Source organism: Ciconia boyciana, chromosome 2 (assembly GCF_034638445.1).
Source record: "Ciconia boyciana chromosome 2, ASM3463844v1, whole genome shotgun sequence".
In the NCBI taxonomy this organism is placed as follows: Eukaryota; Metazoa; Chordata; class Aves; order Ciconiiformes; family Ciconiidae; genus Ciconia; species Ciconia boyciana.
In genome coordinates, this window is record NC_132935.1 from 142,230,785 (window position 1) to 142,249,985 (window position 19,201).

At 41.5% G+C, this 19,201-nt stretch overlaps 1 protein-coding gene across 1 annotated transcript in view; it reads left to right on the plus strand.

The window, feature by feature from the left end:
- The window catches only part of CALCR (calcitonin receptor), a 174,065-nt gene extending 155,965 nt beyond the window's left edge, over positions 1 to 18,100 (plus strand). The window contains exons 11-13 of the mRNA XM_072851497.1: positions 606 to 824; positions 9,657 to 9,698; positions 17,079 to 18,100. Of these exons, the coding sequence (XP_072707598.1) occupies positions 606 to 824; positions 9,657 to 9,698; positions 17,079 to 17,300 (483 nt within the window). The 3' untranslated portion in view covers positions 17,301 to 18,100. The remainder of the gene's footprint in view (positions 1 to 605; positions 825 to 9,656; positions 9,699 to 17,078) is intronic.
- Positions 18,101 to 19,201: the final 1,101 nt, after the last annotated feature.

Below are 19,201 nucleotides of genomic sequence, written 5' to 3' on the forward strand. Positions count from 1 at the left end.
GGTGGAGGCAAGAGGTAGCCTAGGTTTTTCTCAAGAGCAGCCTTGCCCCCCTGCTCATACACAAACCTGAAGCATTGGCCCATGTAAGCTGGAGCACATTCCTCAGAGAAATTGTGTGCCCCCATAGGTCCCATACACCCAGGGACACGCTGGGGTTTGTCTCACCTGTCTGCAGACATCTCCAGTGCAGACTCAAGCAGGATACCTAGGTGACCTTCAGACTCAGAAGAGAGACATGGTTACTCCTAGGGGACAATTCATCCATCCTGTTTAAACTTTAGACATAAAAATGAGATTAATTATTCCCTGGACATCCTAAATTTGCCCACATCAGTGTCAAAACAGCTAGTGCTTCCTAGAACTGATCCCTGCCTGCCTGAAACATCCATGCAGGCTTCCTAAGGGAAGTGTGTAGAGCAGCTTAACATCTCTTTTCTGAAGACATTCAAGGTACTTTCCAAGGTGTGACTCCTAAGAAGCTGCCCAGTATGAGCTACGATAAAGCTAGAAAGTTACATTTTACTGCCATATATGTGCTCTGTATTTTTATTTTGAATGTCTTTTTAATTTGAATGCTTTCACCTATAATGGCTTTGCTTTTGCAGGTCAATTTTTTCTTTTTGCTTAACATTGTCCGAGTTTTGGTGACAAAGCTAAGAGATACCCACCGTGCTGAGTCCAACATGTATATGAAAGCTGTCAGAGCCACTTTAATCCTGGTGCCCTTACTAGGAATTCAGTTTGTTATTATTCCCTGGAGACCAGAAAACCGACTTGCTGGAGAAATATATGATTACATCATGCATATATTAATGCATTACCAGGTATGTTATTGTTGTGGTTTAGCTTCAGTCGGCAATGAAGCACCACACAGCCGCTCGCTCGCCCTCCGCCCCCGGTGGGGTGGGGGAGAGACTCAGAAGAGCAAAAGTAAAAAAACTTGTGGGTAGAGATAAGAACAGTTAAATAATTTGTTGTAATAATAATAATAATAATAATAATAATAATAATGATGTAATTAATTGTAATGAAAAGGAAAACAACGAGAGAGAGAGAGGAACAAAACCCAGGAAAAATAAAACAAGTGATGCAACCGCTCACCACCCACCGACTGATGCCCAGCCCGTCCCCGAGCAGCGATCACTGCCCCTTGGCCAACTCCCCCCAGTTCCTATACTGAGCCTGACACCATATGGTATGGAATAGCCCTTTGGCCAGTTGGGGTCAGCTGTCCTGGCTGTGCCCCCTCCCAGCTTCTTGTGCCCCTGGCAGAGCATGGGAAGCTGAAAAGTCCTTGACCAGTGTAAGCACTGCTTAGCAACAACTAAACCATCAGTGTGTTATCAACAATATTCTCATCCTAAATCCAAAATGCAGCACTATACCAGCTACTAGGAAGAAAATTAACTCTATCCCAGCCAAAACCAGGACAGTTATATAGTAGCAACTTCAGCTTAGGTGAGGTGCTTGCTGTTAAGTTAATTTAGCCAAAGATGCTGTTGCCAGTTGTTTTGCCCCGAAACTGAGCGTGACCGTGGTTTTGCAATTCTTTTCCAACCACTTTCACATTATTGGATTATCTGCCTTTGCACGAGTAGCACTGCTGCATAAAGAACAACCACAAGATAGGGGAAACAATGAAAAATGTAGCAAAAATGATCAGATGGCACTATTTCTAAACTAAGGAGAGAAAACTGAGATCACAGAGGGCTTTTGTGTTCCAATACAATTTCCGTTGAAGTGCTCAAATTGACTGAAACTGGTGCTGTGAGGTTAATACTAAAATTAGCTGTGTATGCAGACTGTTGTACAGAGGGAATGCCGACACTGAGAAGAAAAGACTGAGACAATGAAGCTTCATTTAGGAGTTAAAATTCCATTATTAGGCAGTTTAAATTAAAATATGACTGACATTTTGATTTCATAAATGCTTTGAAAATACAGCATCATTCAGTAAGTCTGGTTTGTTTTCTTTTGAAAACAAAACAAAACAAACCTAAATGACTTTAAATGCTTGCTTATCTGGTTTACCGACTAATATATCCAGTCCTATATTGACTAGGGAAGGGAGATTTCTAATGTGTTTGTGAATAGTGGTCAACATGGGTGAGTACAGTGACCTACTTCTTGTTTCCTTTCATACAGAAGCTAAATGCAGAAATTATTTTAATGTCGGAGTAAGAAAACAGCTTTAAAAAAATATCAGTGGTGCTTTTTCCTTAAGTGAAGTGACAAATAATGCTACCAAAATCTATGCATCCTGTCATCTTAGATTATATTTTCTGCTTATCGCCCTTATCCCTTCAAAACTGTGGGTGTGCATGCTACTGCATGCGTAGAATAACTGAAGTTATAGGTCTGTTTTTGCAGTGTATGCCATCTTATATTACAGTTCTACTTAAAGGGAATGAGAGTCTGTTTCTTCTGTTGTTACCTGTATTGTCACTTCTTTGGTCTCAAGGGCTATAAAGGAATACCTCCAAATCAGTTTTCTGGTGACAGGTTGCTTACAGTTTTAGCAAGTTAGGATAAGATAGTGTTACAATAATAATTTTACTCTTAAAACATCTTTCAAATCCTTTGAGGTTGTGGGAGAATTACAAAAAGAATGTTAATCATCTTAATTAACAGTCTTAATTATGATCATTATGCAATAGAAAGTCACCAAACCGAGGTTAAAATTGAACCAGAAACAAAACCAAAGCATCGTGAAACTGTTGTACCGATGGATGGGATTAGGTGAGAGAGGGATCCAAAGAGGCAAAGTTTCACCTCCAGTGGGTTCCTTCTGCCCTTGTCCCAGTCATCGGGAATGGGTGTCTCTCCATCGCTTGTTGGTCCCGATCGCCCCCTGCCAATACATTTTGTTCCATTTCAGCAGTGGGGATGGTGCTGGGGATGCCAGCGTGGGCACACGGCGGGGGCTGCCCGTGCCCCACTGCCGCTGTGCCGAGAGGCCACCGGGCATGCTGAGGGGTGACAGCCCGCCCAGGGCTGCCCCGAGCCAGGGCAGCAGTGCAGACCTCGCAGAAGAGCTCTTGACACCTCTGCAATATAATCTCAGTGAGCTTCCTGCAATGTAATCTCCAGTGTGCCAGCATGTAAAATTTGGCCTTTCGGGAGGGCTATGCAGTTGTCCTGCTAACTGCAGCCAACTGTGATGCTCCCTTTTCTACTTAGAGCGGATTTTTAATTGTATTCTAAAATAAACTTTCTTAATCCTTTCCCAAACATTTCTTGTATGCATATTTAAGATAGCCAGCTATATAATCACTCCTGTGGTGCTCATTTTCTTCTAGGATTGATTACATAATTAGCAGATATTGTATTAGCTTGTGTAACGGCTATATTTCCCCGCTAGCTATTGCACTCTCATAAACCGCAGCGCAGCCTGCCTCTCCATAAACTAGCAGCAATCTATTAGTTTTTGCATCCCGTGGCATGTCAATCATATACAAGTAGGCATCATGGGTGCAATTATGATTTTTTTTGGTGGAAAATATAATACATTCTCCATTTCTGCACTGGGTAAATGATTAATTTTTTGTGCCTTTTTTAGAACAGAGACAGTTTTTCAACAGCACATCACTGCTTTAAGTGAGCACGATGGTTTGATATATTAGTTACATCGTCCATGTACACAGAAAAGGTGCAAACAAGCACTGCAGTCTATTGTAAAAATTGAAAGATTGAAGATGATGAATGGGAAAGAATTTGTTCCCACAATAAACTGTGTAATGGTATTTCTTTCAGAGAATGGTTTTCCCAGCTGAAAAACAACACGTTGAGATGTTACGTGCTGGCTTTACTCTGCTGAAGTCACTTTTGAATTACAGAAGCCAGTCTGGTTTTGAATTGTCCTGCTCTTTTTGCAGTACTATCATTAATGCTCACCATTTTAAGCAGAAGTGTTTTTTCGAATATGACTATATGAGCAATTCACTCTGTATGTCTACCTCCCCTGTATCAGCTTGTGTCTGTTTCAGCACATAGACCAGATTCTTCTTAACAGATCTGTAGAGTAGATGTATAAATGATAAAAAAATTGAAGACTGGCTTTTGTGCTGCAGATATGAATGCATGTACTTTTCCAGCCCAGCCAGCCAGCCTCCCATGGATCCTGTAAAAGTAGAGATTAGTATCTCTCCTCACCATCACCAATGTCAGCTCTTCAGTCTCCAGACTGTGCTAAAATAAAGATTGCACCAGGCAAAAGAAAAATATTTCAACCCTTAAGTGGAATCACGTAGGCACAGAATGGGATGCTGTAGGTGCATTGCTGAACACGCAGTTAGCTTATTAAACAGAGCTCCTAAAGTAAGCACCGCAAAGCAAACATTTGCACCCCAGAAGAGTCAGTGAGTTGGAGACTTTCCTAGGTGATCTGACTTTCAAAAGCCTGTTAGATGATGCTGAAAGCACATGGAAGATGCAGTCTTCTGCAGGTGTAAAGCATTACGGTACAGGATGCGCTGGCTCCTTGCACACCTCTGGCCTGAAAACACATCTGTCGCTTAAAAGCCTGAAAAGTCCCATCGTGCTGCCCAGTGAAGATGAAATGGTACACCTGGGCAAAGAGGGTGCCTCCTGCGAAGGAGAGAAGCAGCAGCAGCCCTGTTTCCTGCCTGTAACTGCACTCAGGTCTCTGCAGTGAGAGAGGGCAGGAGGGATGTGGCTCATGCCTCACAACCCGCCGAGGCCACCTGCTCCTCTGCTGGCCCTGGGGCCGCCACTGCCACTTCCCCCACCCCGGGAACCACTCAGCATCTTTTGAGGGGTCCCAGGCTGCAAAGAAATCTGGGTGCTGAGCTCCTGTCAGAGGGTCTGCTACCAGCAAGCACATCCCATTTTCCCAGCTTGTGATCTCTGATGTTGGTCCATGGCAGAGGCCACACAAGAAAAAAGGAAGAGTCGAAAAATGCAATAACCCCATGATACATCAGTTGGTTGCACATATAGACCCCCCCCCAGCAGATGCTCTCAAACAAGCCCAGCGATTAACACACTCCTGCTTGCAAGCTCCTTCCACCAACTGTCCCCTCTCACCAAACTCTCTCCAGCATCTTGTAGCTGGGTTTGTAGAGGCTATCATGTTACCTAACATGGCACTGTTCCTATGCCAGAGAAGATTTAGCCATGGAGGTCCACTTGGTGCAGTGGAGAAATAGCCCCCAAATCAACAGCAACATGCAAGCCTGCCTCTAATGAGAAATTAAAATGCTATTCAGCATAAGGGCCTTGTTTTTTATTGGCAAATAAAAAGGTTTTTTCTGTTAAATGGAGAATAATCAAAGTTTTCTTTCTCCGCAAGTAGGATTACTTCTGTGTCACACAACAGCTTCCAAGCAGCACTCTCAGGACTGCAGCACCCATCCTGCCAGGCAGGAGGATCAAGCTCATAGGGGCCTCATTTGTGTAAAGGGTATTTTGTATTTTTTAGGCATGGGTTTGTGTCACATATATATCCACCCTGCCTCCGAATTGTAAATTTAACTCTTTATGCAGCTTTATGCAGGACAAAATTAACCCATTTAAAAGTAGCCTCTTAAAAATAGTAAGATTTTTCAATGCATTTTAGAAGGTCTTCATTCCATCTGTTTCTCCATTTAAAGGGAAATAAATATCTTCTGTGATGTCAAACCAGAAATATTTTTTCCTTCTGTGCAAAGTTAATGTCATAGGACTACTTTTGACAACATAAGTGGGGTTTTTTTATTTCTTGTTCATGTTTTTCTTTGCATTATTAGTAATTTCAAAACTTCCTAATATTTTGAGCCAATAAAAGATGGGGAAAATGTTTTTTTGAAAGCTGGATGTTATAAAGTGCCATTTCTGTATGAAAAATTCATGTACAAAATGACAGTAATGAAACCTCCAGAAGAGAGCAGGAGAAGAAGCTAAGTGTGAGCTTTGGCTGATGGGATGTCTCCATCATTTTGCAGCAGGTTGGCTGCCATCTTCAGCCCTCTTATGACAATCTCCCCACCTCAGTAGCATCAGAAACTGCACAGACACATTCTTCGCTTTGCTTATTTTTTTTTAACCTAACGTAAATGAACCCTTTATAACCCAGTCATTTACCTCAGAGATGCTGTATGAATGCGCTGTGAATGAAGACGATGAGGAACACAGGTATTGTTTTTCTCAAAGCTCTTTATCTTTGCTGAAATGAGAGAGATGGGAATGGGAAGCACTTCGATGAAGGATCTTGGCCATGCTTTTTTTTTTTTTTTTTTTTCTGTCCATTCAGATCCAGAAGTGAGAAGTGAATGGACATGGACCAAAGCCCACACAGAGAATCAGAAATTGATTTTTTTATATTATGGCCATCTGTACAATTACACGTGGCATCATCTTCTACCATCAATGATGAATATGTCACCCCACTAAAGCCTAAACAGCAAGACAATGTGTAATTAGGGCAGAGACTAAGGCCATGGACATGCTCATGAATAACAGAAATAAGCATATCTATATATGCTTTATTGGTTTTATGGAGACATAAACTAGAAGAAAAACAACTGAGGTATTGGAAACCCGTGTAAATTTGCAGTATCTGCATAGGTATTTTTTGTTTGTTTCTTTTTAAGCTGAGCAAATTAGTGGAACTTCTCTTGAAGACACTCATGTCGTCTAGGAGAATGAGATACAAATTAAATACCTGTCAAGCAAAGAAAGTCCTTGGACCAGTACAGGCACTTAAACACAGGGACAAACTCACTATGGTGTCAATAAGGTACATGAAGATCTGAGAGCTGCCAGCTCTGGACAATCCCTAAGGCATGACAATCCCTACGGCATGAAAGCCACATTCGTCTGGTCTTCACACAGTTCCAGAAATAAAGAATTTCAGAAGCAGTCATTAAAGGCCTTAATCTCTAAAAGTATTCTTCATCTCTGCCTTCAATACCACAGCCAATGTTATCCTGCTGTCAGCAGACGATATATCACAGGTCAGTTTAACAACTCCACACAGTGGCAGAGAGGTATAATTGACCTAGCAATCTCATCCTCAACAAGAATTTCACCCTGAGCAAAAACCAGCAGCAGTTAGAGAGAATGTGGAAGACGTATGTCAAAGAGATGTGAGAATTAACCTGTGGGCCTTACATGAAATAATTCATCTACATCCAGTCTGTGACAGGTTGTAATAGATCCACTGTAAAATTATCATCATCCCAAGCCCTTCTGGCTCCAAAGAGACAAAGCTATAGGTATCTCTGTAGCTTTACAACTGAAGATAACGATAGTACTCTGAACTATGGTCAAAACTTTATGTATAAATTGTAAGAAATGGGAATAGAAATAGAAAAAATAGCAATACCAATAGCAATAGAAGTAGAAATAGAAATAATAGAAATAGAAATAGAAATAGAAATAGAAATAGAAATAGAAATAGAAATAGAAATAGAAATAGAAATAGAAATAGAAATAGAAATAGATGGCAGAGCCCAGAGGGCCATTGCTGGTGGAAGAAGAGCAGTGAGATGTATATGGGACAAATGAGAGAAAATAATTTCTTCAAATGGAAGATGTACAACATCCATGGTCTCAAAATAACAGGGGGTGCAACTGAAGTGATATGAGGCATCACCACAGCTTCCTCTTTAGCTTTTCTGTCAGAAGTTGTGTGGAAAAAACACTAGTTAAGGGAACTACACTCTCCAACAGAAGAAAAGTAGAGCAATTGCAGGATGTAACAGAGGAATTTAAATACCATACCAGAACTGAAATGGAAAATGGCTCCCTTCAATAGTTCAGGTTCAATTTCTGCCTTTAGGTGAACTGCAGTTCCCAAATTCCTCCTAAACACTCTCGCTGAAGAACAGACTTAGAAAAATTTCTCCAGTTCTTTCTCTCCTCCTGGTGTCTTTTGTATCTATCTGCCATGCCTCACACAGGACATCCATTGAGCATCTCTACTCCCAGAGGAGATCAAGATCCCTCTCATTTCCCATGGTGGCTGACTGCTGTTCATATAAACACACTTTAGCAAAATAGTGAGACCATGTACCATGCAGTTTGACAGCAGATGTTTTGCAAGACTGTGCAAATTAATGTAGCACACACAGCGCAGGAGAAAATCAATACAGGGCACCTGGAAGTGATGCATTTGCTCCCTTTGCATAAATTTTTGATGCATTTGCTCCCCTTGCATAGATTTTTTATTTGGGAATCTGTGGTCTGACAAAGTCCTTCTTTAGAGGCATAAGATTTTGGTTGACTTTGTGGTGTTTCTGAAACCAGAGCTTAGGGACGAACTATTGTGCATTGCATATTGTATACTGGGATTTGAGTTTTTTGAGAATACTCACCCATTTTCCAAAACATGAAAATAAACTTTTTCTCACTATGTCTACCCTTCCTCCTCCTCTCACATGCTTCTCTGTGTTCATATTTGAAGTGATGTCAAATTACAAATTCTGCATTAGAGAAAACATATTGGAGTGAAATAATTGCCAAAATTCAGGTGGTCAGCACCTCTTCCAACCAGCCTGTATATCTCCAATATATAAGCATTTTGTTAAAACAGTTATTGCTTACCCTATGTTTGTGGTCCAAAATATACACTTGAGAGTCCAAGACATTTTACAAAGCGTTAGCTACAGTTTAACTGGTAATCAGTTAAATGAGGGTTTATAAAAAAGATACAGCTGTAAAGCTCTTCAAAGCAGCCCTTGGGAGCACAAGCTATTGTATTGCAGTTTTCCCCTCAATTTCACAAACTGCCATACATTTAGTTTATAATAACTGCTTTAAGTAATTTAAAATGAAGGCATTTGGCTCCCACTGATGCTATGTAATGCTATTTTAATAAAAGCGAGTGTGGTTTAGAACATGGACCAGTGTAACTACATGACACTGAATGGCAGGCTGTGTGCGTGAATTTTCTCTCTTATTAATTTCACATTTTCTCACCTCATGTCCCTGGCTTGGCCCTGTTTAACCTTCTAGCAGTAGTGAAATATTATCTGAACAACTGTGGCAATAATTAAATTAATTTTAAGCCATTTAGGACCAAGCTATGATCTGCAATCTCTCTTCTTCTTTTTTTCTCTGCCCCCTACCTTCTAACTCACCTATTGTGGTTTTTTTTTTCCTTTTTCTGACCCTTTCTACCTCTTTTCACATCCCCACCATCCATCGTGACGCCCCACATACAAGCTCACTTACCCTGACATACAGTTTGATTTCAAGCCTTCCTGGGGCAGCTGGATTCTCCTTGGCCGACACTTTAACTGGGTAACTGCACTCTGACAAGTGGGTGGCAGCATGTAGGACACAATTCCTCTGCCATCTCTTCAGCAAAGTCAGTACTGGTGTGGTACTCCCCTGTAAGCAAGATATCTATCTATCTACCTTACCTACCATTTAATTTTCCTTCTCTAGGCCTTTTGTACAAAAATAACTTCATAGCCAAAATAGATAATCTATAAATGCTAGTAAAGTAGAAGAAAATGGTAAAACATGTTGAAAAGACAAAAATCGGAGTAATAACGTAACTGTGAACGAAGGGGAGGTCAGGTGAAGTGTCTGTGATGCAGACGAAGTGGACTAATGTTTTTATCTTGTATCCCTCAAGTCCAAATTTCCAAACAATGCCAAAAAAATTATATATTCTGATCTCTAAACTCTTTTCTTTTCCTTTCTCTTAGGGCTTACTTGTGGCAACTATATTCTGTTTCTTCAATGGAGAGGTAAGCATGTGAAATACAGCAAATGAAAAGAACTTGAAAAATAGTCACTTCATTGTTCATTAATGCAGAAATGAAGCATGTCAGGCTACAAACTTTGAAACCACACAAAGTCGCTTTTTACTTTCTATATACAAGCAGTAATGTGCATTTTTGAAAGCTCTGTGCAGAGCATGACTTGAATATCTCTGAGCAGATGAATCAGGAGCATTACCATTACAAAGCAGATGGCACCAAATGAGGTACAGGCATGAGACTCTTCCCCTATCGTCTGCAATTTTGAGACAGAGGTCTAAGTAAAGGAGAAAAATGCTTTGCTTCCCTTCCTGCCCCAGGATAGCGGGATGGATCGCCTGGAAGGACCACAGTGCCCCATAAGAGGCAGTGGGGATCTTTGGGGGTCTGTCCTGGAGAGCCGTGTGCTGCGTTCAGCCCCAGAGCTGTGGCCGATAGTCCCTGGTAGCACTGTCAGAGCAGAGGAGCCTGGAGGAGTGTGATTACTTTCACTCTTTTGAGGATTAGCACTGGCCTTTTTAAGGTTAGTGTTTCTCATGTAGAGAGAAATTGAGAAATAAAAATCCTTGAGGCAAAGATGTCTCCCATTCTCTTACAGCTGGATCAATATCTTATATACCTACAGCTGATTTTAGGTCCATTTCACTCCTTTTTTTTACAAAAAAAAAAGCTGGTTAAAACAACCATTTAAATTCCTACAGTAATCCATTTTCCAGAGATGGTTAGCAGAAAAATGCTTTTTCAATACATCAGGAGCTTTCAACTGTAGCAAAATAAAACACCGTATATCTTAGAAAAGCTAGGAAGACCTTTAAAAAGTTAATTTGGACTTCAGAGCAGATTAATTAAGTACAGAGCAAGCTTTGTGAAGCTAACACTCAGTATGTCTACCTAAAGAGATATTTGTGCTTCTGTTTATCCCCGTATATTATTAGAAAGTAGCAAATTTGCAGTAATGATGTGACCACGCTGATGTTTTGATAGCGACTTGAAGCAAGTTATCTATTGATAAGGTGCTACTGGCTGGTTTGCTAACTTTCAGGATGGCAGAGAGTATTAAATTCTGCCACCACTTGTCAACATCACTATACATTTGCTTCTGGCTGGCTTGCTGCATAAATGTACAGAGAAATGCAACAGTAGAAAAGATTAGAGGCCTCCCACCATAATTCTGTAGCATGGCTTCTCAGGAGAATAAAAGAGAATGGCAAAATGTGAGCAGTTAATGACACCAGAACCTATCACGAAATGATAGCTGTAAAGATCATGCTACAGAAGTTCATGGTTTCACGGTCCGATTAAAAAAAGTTGGAGAGATGTACAACTATTTTTTCCTGTTACATTTCTGTCCCCAGGTCCTGCAGGCTACTACCACCTTTCTCCTTCTGCCTTACTGTTATCGCTTTCTGGCACAGTCCAATCTCCATGCCCTGGAAACACAGAAAGACTTCTGATTCTCCCTAGTAGGGAGGACCTGGCATGGAAAAAGCAGAGACCAGCCAAGCAATTTTTGAAACATCCTTTCCCCATAGGAATGACTGCATAGCTATGTACAGGCAGTGGTCCAGTGTGTCCTCGCTTGCCTCCAATGTGTTACCCCAAAATTCTAGTCTTGAACATTGCCTTCTTCCTTCTTCATTCTCCCTGGTGTCACCTTCCATTTTTTTCAGGTTAGATTTTGCAAAACAAATTCGCTTAATGTTTTATAGCTTTAGAGTAAAAGGTCGATTACTCTGTAATTCTCCAACTCTAATGAGAACATATGGATTTGTGCCTAGAAAGGCTGCAGCAATGCTAAAAATGAGGAAAGGCAGTAAGAAAATGCACTGAAAATGTAAAGTATCTTAAAGGCTGTTTGTTTCTTAGGTGTGTTTCATCAGATAGCTCTAATTCCAAAGTACTTTTGACAATGCCACAATGTCGAGAAAAGCATATCCACCTTTACAACTCCAGGAATACAATTTTCAAGTTACACAATGATGAATAGATCTGGAGCATCTGGTTGTCATCATCATGGCAGACCATATGTATGATTTAATTCAAAATTAGATTGCAAGGTATGAGTGAGTTCACCTGTCATATGAACTAACCTAGAGTGCACTAGGCAGAAAACTAGAAGCCACATTCCAGGAATTAAAATGAGTCTAAAATAAATATGCAGCTCTCTTTTGTTCGTTAAGTATCGTATTACATTAATTTAGAATTCAGATTAAATATATTTGGATTAAGAAAATACACCACATTCATACATGATATTCAGATGTCCAACCTCAGAGACAGGCTGCACTTTGTGGACTTCTGCACTGACTGAGCTGCTGGTAGGAAGCAGCAATAGCAGCCAGTCATTCTTTATGTGGACTGAAGATGCACGATCTGGATACAAATCCTGAATAACAGTAATAGTCACCAAACCCCTAGTCACCTCTGACAGCCTTTTTGACACATCTGGCAGCCCACAGCAAAATGACCTCTTCCTTGTGAAAGACTCTCATCTGGATATCCACTTTTGATACTTGAATTGTCAGCGAGCCATCACTAAAGGGACACATCTGGAAAGGACGATGCCCAAAATGAGATTAAAATGAATCTGATATTAAATGTGGCTTCCAGTTTTGTACTCTATTGCTCCCATAAGTAATCACATGGATGGCTTGACTACCTCTGGGTAGCTGCAGACTGCATGTAGGATTAATAACTCCTTCATGGAGTGGCTGATCAGAAACATTCATCAGTTTTAGGCAGTAAGAACAAACAGCCATGGGGATTCAGGTTTCCCAGACATGTTGAATGTGATTTTTGTTGGTGCTTGGGTACTTTTCGCCATCACACCCATTTTTAAAATTGTTGTATCTTCTGCAGACTTGCAGACTGTCTAACATGGTCAATGGCAGGGATGCTGAGAAACCCTCTCGTTATTTTCTTATAGGAAATTTTATTTACCCCCAATAAGGGAAGCTTTTTTTTTAGAATTTCCCTTTAAGGTAGGCAGAGGGCCAAAGACAACACCTCTCTAATACAGACTCAAGACAGTTTGATGCTACTTGCATCAGCACATTACCAATAAACATCAAGCAAGTTTATGTACTAGAATAGCTGTGCTGGGCTGTGCCAGAAGAGAGGATGAAAGGATTATGACCCCTTTCCTCCAAGTCCCATTTATTCCTGCAGTTACACAAGGTGTAGGTATATATGGCACAAAACCTATAGAGGAGCAGCAACAGACTAATGCCAAGATGGCATTGGATCCTTCCAAAGGGAGCACTGCTCTGAGTTTGGCTGCCCAAGAGAACTGAGCTGAGATAATTTCCCCCAGTCTTGCTGTGTGCAGTATGACATAGACCAAAGCCACAGTCTGGTCTTCAGTCATGGTAGGAGATTGTTTCCAAGCTGCTGTATACATCTGCTGCCATAGACCTCAAAATTATTTCTCATGAGAAAATTCAGTGCAGGGCAAGGAGATTAATTTTAGTACCACAGGAGCCTGGATACTCTGGGATTTACTTTTTCCTACTGGAATATTTAACTTCAAGGCTGAAATACATGAAGGTTAGCCAGGACAAACAATGCTAAACTCAGTACCACCAAACAGTGTTTTACATTGCATTCATCACCTACTACCTCACCAACCTCACTTTAGTACCATAAGCCCATCGGTAGAAAGAAATGCAAAAATAGTAATAAGAAGCTGTACCCATGCCTGCATTCATGTGGAAGAACACATAAACAATGGATTTGTTTTGGACTTTTAAAATGACAGATCTTCTTGTGCATTTTCGTATAAAATCTCAGTGTCCAGCAGCACTGTAGCTTCTGTGTCCAACAACAACAGTGTTGTACAGATGATACAAGGTCTCTGCAATAGTCTGCTCACCAGACCATATTTCCAGGCCTGAGATTGCTTCTAGACCGCAAGGCTAGCCAACAAAATGGAAAGTCTGTTTGGAAAAAAAACCAGCCATATATCTTGTGTGCCAGAGGCATGAATGGCTAATAGAGAACAGAAAAACCTTTTAAGTCCTGAAGAGCAGAGTAAATAAACTCAGGCTCTTCATTTCTTTAGACTTTACTTTCTTCCATCTGCTATCACAGTGGAAAGCATGGCAGGCATCGCCCTGCCCCTCCCGGTCCCCAGGAGCCTCCTTGGTCCTTAATACATTATGGCTGTGCATGTGATTTTCAGTAATGCTGCTTACACATTTAAAATCCATGCAAGAACAGTTTTAGTTGGCACTGAATTATGATCATCTGAGATCCTTGGAATCATGGCAGAAATCTAGATTAACATGTTGTTTTACTCAAGTGCAGCAGCTTGTACTATCCATTATCCATTTGTGGCCGGATTCTTGTACAGGCCAGCAGTTCAGTGGAGAATAAAAACACAGCTGCTTTGACCTCGTGCTCTTACTGCTCCATGGAGCCTTTTAAACCTGACTAATGGCACTTCTAATCATGGGCCAAACTGGAAGGGAGGTGCCTGTTCTCTCCCCGACCAGACATACAATTTAAGTGTCACTCCCTTCTGAGAAGAAAACTATAAGCTCCTCACGGCAGGCTTTGTAAGACTCAGTGACATTGTTCTTCCCTCTTCAGTTAACCATGTTATCATCTCCAGACCTGTGGTTGCCCTGGTGGCCCATCAGACTCCAGTTCAACTGAGAGCAGTTTGAGAGCTCAGCAGGAGCTCATCACCTTCACAACAGCTCTTCTCCCCATGCAAGAGCGATCAAAGCCTCAGGGTCTATGCAGGGGGCAGGGGAAGGGGGGCTAGAAGAGGAACAGGAAGGCTGTAAGAGCATGTTCTTGCCACCTTCCCTAAAGACGCTGAGATTAATCTGAATTAATGCACGGCTGTGAAATGCAAACACACTCCACGCTTAGGGGCAGAGGCGATGGCCAGAGGTGCGCAGTGGCTACACGCGCTAATGGCCATGGTGGTGGTGTTGGAGAGATGGCTGCGGGCGGGCAGAGCTGCTGTGCATGTCCAAGCTTTCTGCATTACCCTCATTGTGTCCAGCTGTAGGTTACAGGAACTGTTGCCCCAGTGTGATATTGGGGAAAGTCACTGACTTAATCCTGAAGATTTCTTCTTCCAGTTCTTCCCCATAGCTTCTAGGGTGACTAAGCTACAATATTCATACTGTAACATCAAAAGGCAATTTTAAAGTGACTAAAATCTTTACAGGGTTTACCTCGTGTAGTATTTCTGTATCATGTGCTACAACTGCATTATTCTTTCATGCAGTAATTCTTTCTCACTAATAAACTTTGGTGATGATGTCATAGGAAACATCCCTGCGTGCAGCCATTTAACTTTAAATCTCAGTATTGGCATAGTAAGCTTTGCTCACAGCCCCAGTAATTAAAGTCCCGTTGTAACCATATGCCTTTTCTGTGCTTGATATCTAATTAACCTACACCCAGCCATTTGTTTTCTTTTCTTTATGTGTTAGGAGAAGGTGAATAGGAATACATTTCTCCAGATGAAAAGAACTCTTAACTACTTTGTCTTAAGCTAAACAATAGCAAAAAAGAGCTAGTATTGGAAACTGGGCATGGATATACTTTTCAGTTAGTTTTAAAGGACTAGTCCAGCAAACGTTTGTTTACTCAAGAAAGTAGTCATACCAAAGTCAGTGCAACCACTTGCATGAGTAAGGATTTATAGCATCAATCCTCATACCTTGGCTTGCGTCTTGGATTAAAAATAAAAAGCCAAAGCAATTGAAATATCCATTCCTGGCATGCTGCATAGTTACGCTGTACACTCAGTAAGCATCTCAGACTCATAGCAATTCCTTATGAAGCCTTGTCCTTATGTGACATGAAACAGCTTTCTTGCAGGCAGCTGTGGGTGGTGAGTAGATGGCATTTTACTATATGCATATTAATAGTGATTAGAATTGTGGAGACTTGGGAAGTATTGAAGTAATTCAGATTAATCTATATGAATCAAAGATATTGTTCTGCACAGAGCCTAGAGAGTGACTTCAGGCTACTCTCTGAGCAAAAATGACACACAATGTCCACCTCAGCAGGAGCACGGAAACTCCAGGACACTCCTGCCATCACGGTGCCTCACCTGCGCCTGCCTTCCTCTGGAGGATGGTCATTTACAGCAGATTATTACAGCAAACTGCTCCTGTTCTCACATTTTGCTGGCTGGAATAGCTGAGCTGAAGGAACAGAGCCTGGGTTTGCCCACTCCCTGTTTTGGGAAGGAGCTAGCGAGTGCCAGCACGCATGAATGTGCAGCTGGAGAAGGGCTTCTTATTCCCTGGCAGGACTCAATGCTTAAGTCATATCCTAGCGCCACATATAACATCACTCTTAATGTAAATGTTGAATAAAATATTTTATTCCTAGAAAATGAATGTCCAAAGGTTGAAATTCTCTGCTACGCAGAGGGCTATGACCAAGCTATTTTTTTGCCAGCACAGAACCTCTTCTTAAATTACCAGAACAAAATCTCTGTTTAGCTGTACTAATCCTCCAACTCTTTCTCTCTGCAAAATTAGCCCTGGCAAGCTCTTGAAGTGTACTTACACTTTGCCATTCATGGCCAGTTTTACTCAAGGTTAAGTTTCTCCAGGGATCACAATGCATTAGCCATTCCAGGGCAAGGATCCAGCTGTAGCATCAGATGGGTTTTAATCCTCATCCTTCCTTCCTCTTCCCTCTTCTACCACAGCATCCTACTGTGTTCCCATGCAGCAATCTGTTCCACATTTATCTCTTATGGGAACAGCTAACCCATACCTGCTTTTCATAAGCAGCAACAACTGCAGAAACTCTAATTGCTGCCATAGGGTAGGCAGGGAGAGAGTTGAGGCCAAGAGCTGAGCAACTGCTTCTGCTGGAGCTGGGAGCGGAGGGTAGGAGAGAGGGAGACTGAACCTGATGGAATTAGACCTGAAGCTTCTCCTTCCCTTTCCTTTCCTTTCCTTTCCTTTCCTTTCCTTTCCTTTCCTTTCCTTTCCTTTCCTTTCCTTTCCTTTCCTTTCCTTTCCTTTCCTTTCCTTTCCTTTCCTTTCCTTTCCTTTCCTTTCCTTTCCTTTCCTTTCCTTTCCTTTCCTTTCCTTTCCTTTCCTTTCCTTTCCTTTCCTTTCCTTTCCTTTCCTTTCCTTTCCTTTCCTTTCCTTCCCTTCCCTTCCCTTCCCTTCCCTTCCCTTCCCTTCCCTTCCCTTCCCTTCCCTTCCCTTCCCTTCCCTTCCCTTCCCTTCCCTTCCCTTCCCTTCCCTTCCCTTTCCCTTCCCTTTCCCTTCCCTTTCCCTTCCCTTTCCCTTCCCTTTCCCTTTTGCATATTTTAAAATGTCTACAATTATAGGGGTTTAGATTATGCCTCACCCTAACTATGTGTTTCTTTAACAGGTACAAGGAGCTTTGAAGAGGCAATGGACGCAGTACAAAACCCAGTGGGGCCAAAGGCGCCGAGAGCACTGTTCCACGCGATCTACCTCCTACACTGCAACGTCAATCACAGAGGTCCCCATTTACCTGTACCATCATGATTCCAACAATGAACAGTTAAATGGAAGATACTTAGAGGACTCTGAACTCATTGCATTAAAATCTGGAGACACATCTGCCTAGCTCAGCACCAGCCATTGCAAACACATCATTTCACATTCTGCTTGTGAACAAAGTGGGGAGAATGGTGGGAGTGTGGAAATCCAAGCCACTGCGGGAGAGGGCAAGACCAGGTGAAAGGACACATCATATTCAGACCACATCAGCCTCTGACAGCGGTGGCATAGAAGGAATCTGACGCGGAATTGGGAATAGCCTTCTTCCTGTGCGCTGCAGCAGGGAGTGAACATGGACCTGCCCCCCAGGCTATGTCATCTCCACATCTCCTGATACAAGTCGTATGAAGTGACCATCCAACAGTAGTAACAGTGCCAGGTAGCAAATAGGAAAGAAAGAACCAGTACATTGCAGCTGGAAACTTTCAGCACTTTTTGCTTTCAGTATTTTTCTTTAACACTAGATTTTTGAACTATCAACTTCCACAAGATGTAACTGGCTTGGAGTCCTTTACTTTTCCCCTTTTAATGAGCTTGATGACTTCTTAAAAGCTTTTGCACATTGCAAGACAAATCAAACAGATGAACAGAAAAAGAATCACTCCAGAGCATTCAAATCTTGATGATCTCCAAAGGATGCCCCAAAATATTACCATCCCCAAAGGATACCCCAAAATATTACCATCCCATTAGCAGGTGCATAAAACAAATGAAGGTGAAATAGCCATTGCATACCAAGATCTCAAACACCCTCAGAGAAACAGATCAGTTCTGTAGGCTGCCTCAAACAAGTCCTAAAGGCATCTTAAAATAGTTTTTGTTTAACAATACTGGTAGTTCAAGAATATAGAGTATTTATAGGAAAAATTGTCACCCTATTACTCTGCCCAGAAGCTCATCATTAAGGCATAATTCTTTCACTCTGAATAAACTGTTAAAGTTGTTTGGAAATTATGATTTTCTTTAATAACCATTCTGAGATGAATGCTAGATGAATGCTTGTCTCTGTTATAAAATTATGATCATGGCAGTAAAGGATCCCAGGTAAGAAATGAGAAACTAATGTCTTAGTGCAGGAAGCATCTATTTTTAGAACCTGGCTGCTGTTCTGAGTCCCTAATTGTTGAAGGTGACAATTTCATGTGTGAGTCTGTCATCAGGAAAACATGATGAATGTACAGTTTTGTGAGTAATAAGCACCTTTTATCACACATTCAAAGCATCATTAGAGTCTCTCTGTGATTACTGAGGCAGAAATCAGGTCAGGGAGAAGCTGATTTGCAGTCAGAAGTTACAGTACTCTCACTGCAGAAGTTCTGCAAATCACAAAAGAAATAAAAGAGATTAATTTCCCACATGAAACTAATTGTAAAGAACCTGCAAGCAGCAAGGCCAGTGCCAAGGAAGTTTTGCAGGGCTGTGACTCCTATGGAGTTTTATGCATAAAATGTCTAATGAATATAATGTCATTCCTACTTGCATCTCTCTAAAAAAATGTCCTACAGGTTCCCACTCCTTTGCCTTTGGCTGAGATGTGCATGGGATATTTCAAACGCTAACAACTTCAAGATATTCATCACAGTCTTTAACTTTGAAGGAAGCTGGAAAGTTATCAATCCCCCTTTGTTTTCCCTGCTAATCCACTTGCATCTGATGCTTCAACCCCAGCCCAAGCAGGAAGACATAGTCAGAGGAGGCAGCTGCAAGTGCCAGTGGTGACACTTGCTCATCTCAAATGTCTAAATACCAGCCCTGATCTGGGAGTTGTAAAAATACTGCCCTGTGTGGCAGGTGAATGGGGAGAGACAGAATGCCATCCTTTATACTGCAGTTGCATTCATGTGGGACTTCTGCTGCTGGTGTAAAACTTCTTCCTTTCCTTCATTTACTTGCTGCAGTACCATCCATAATGATTTTTCTCATTAGCACTGCATAAGGCACTTAAAATATCATGGGTTAGAATAGCCT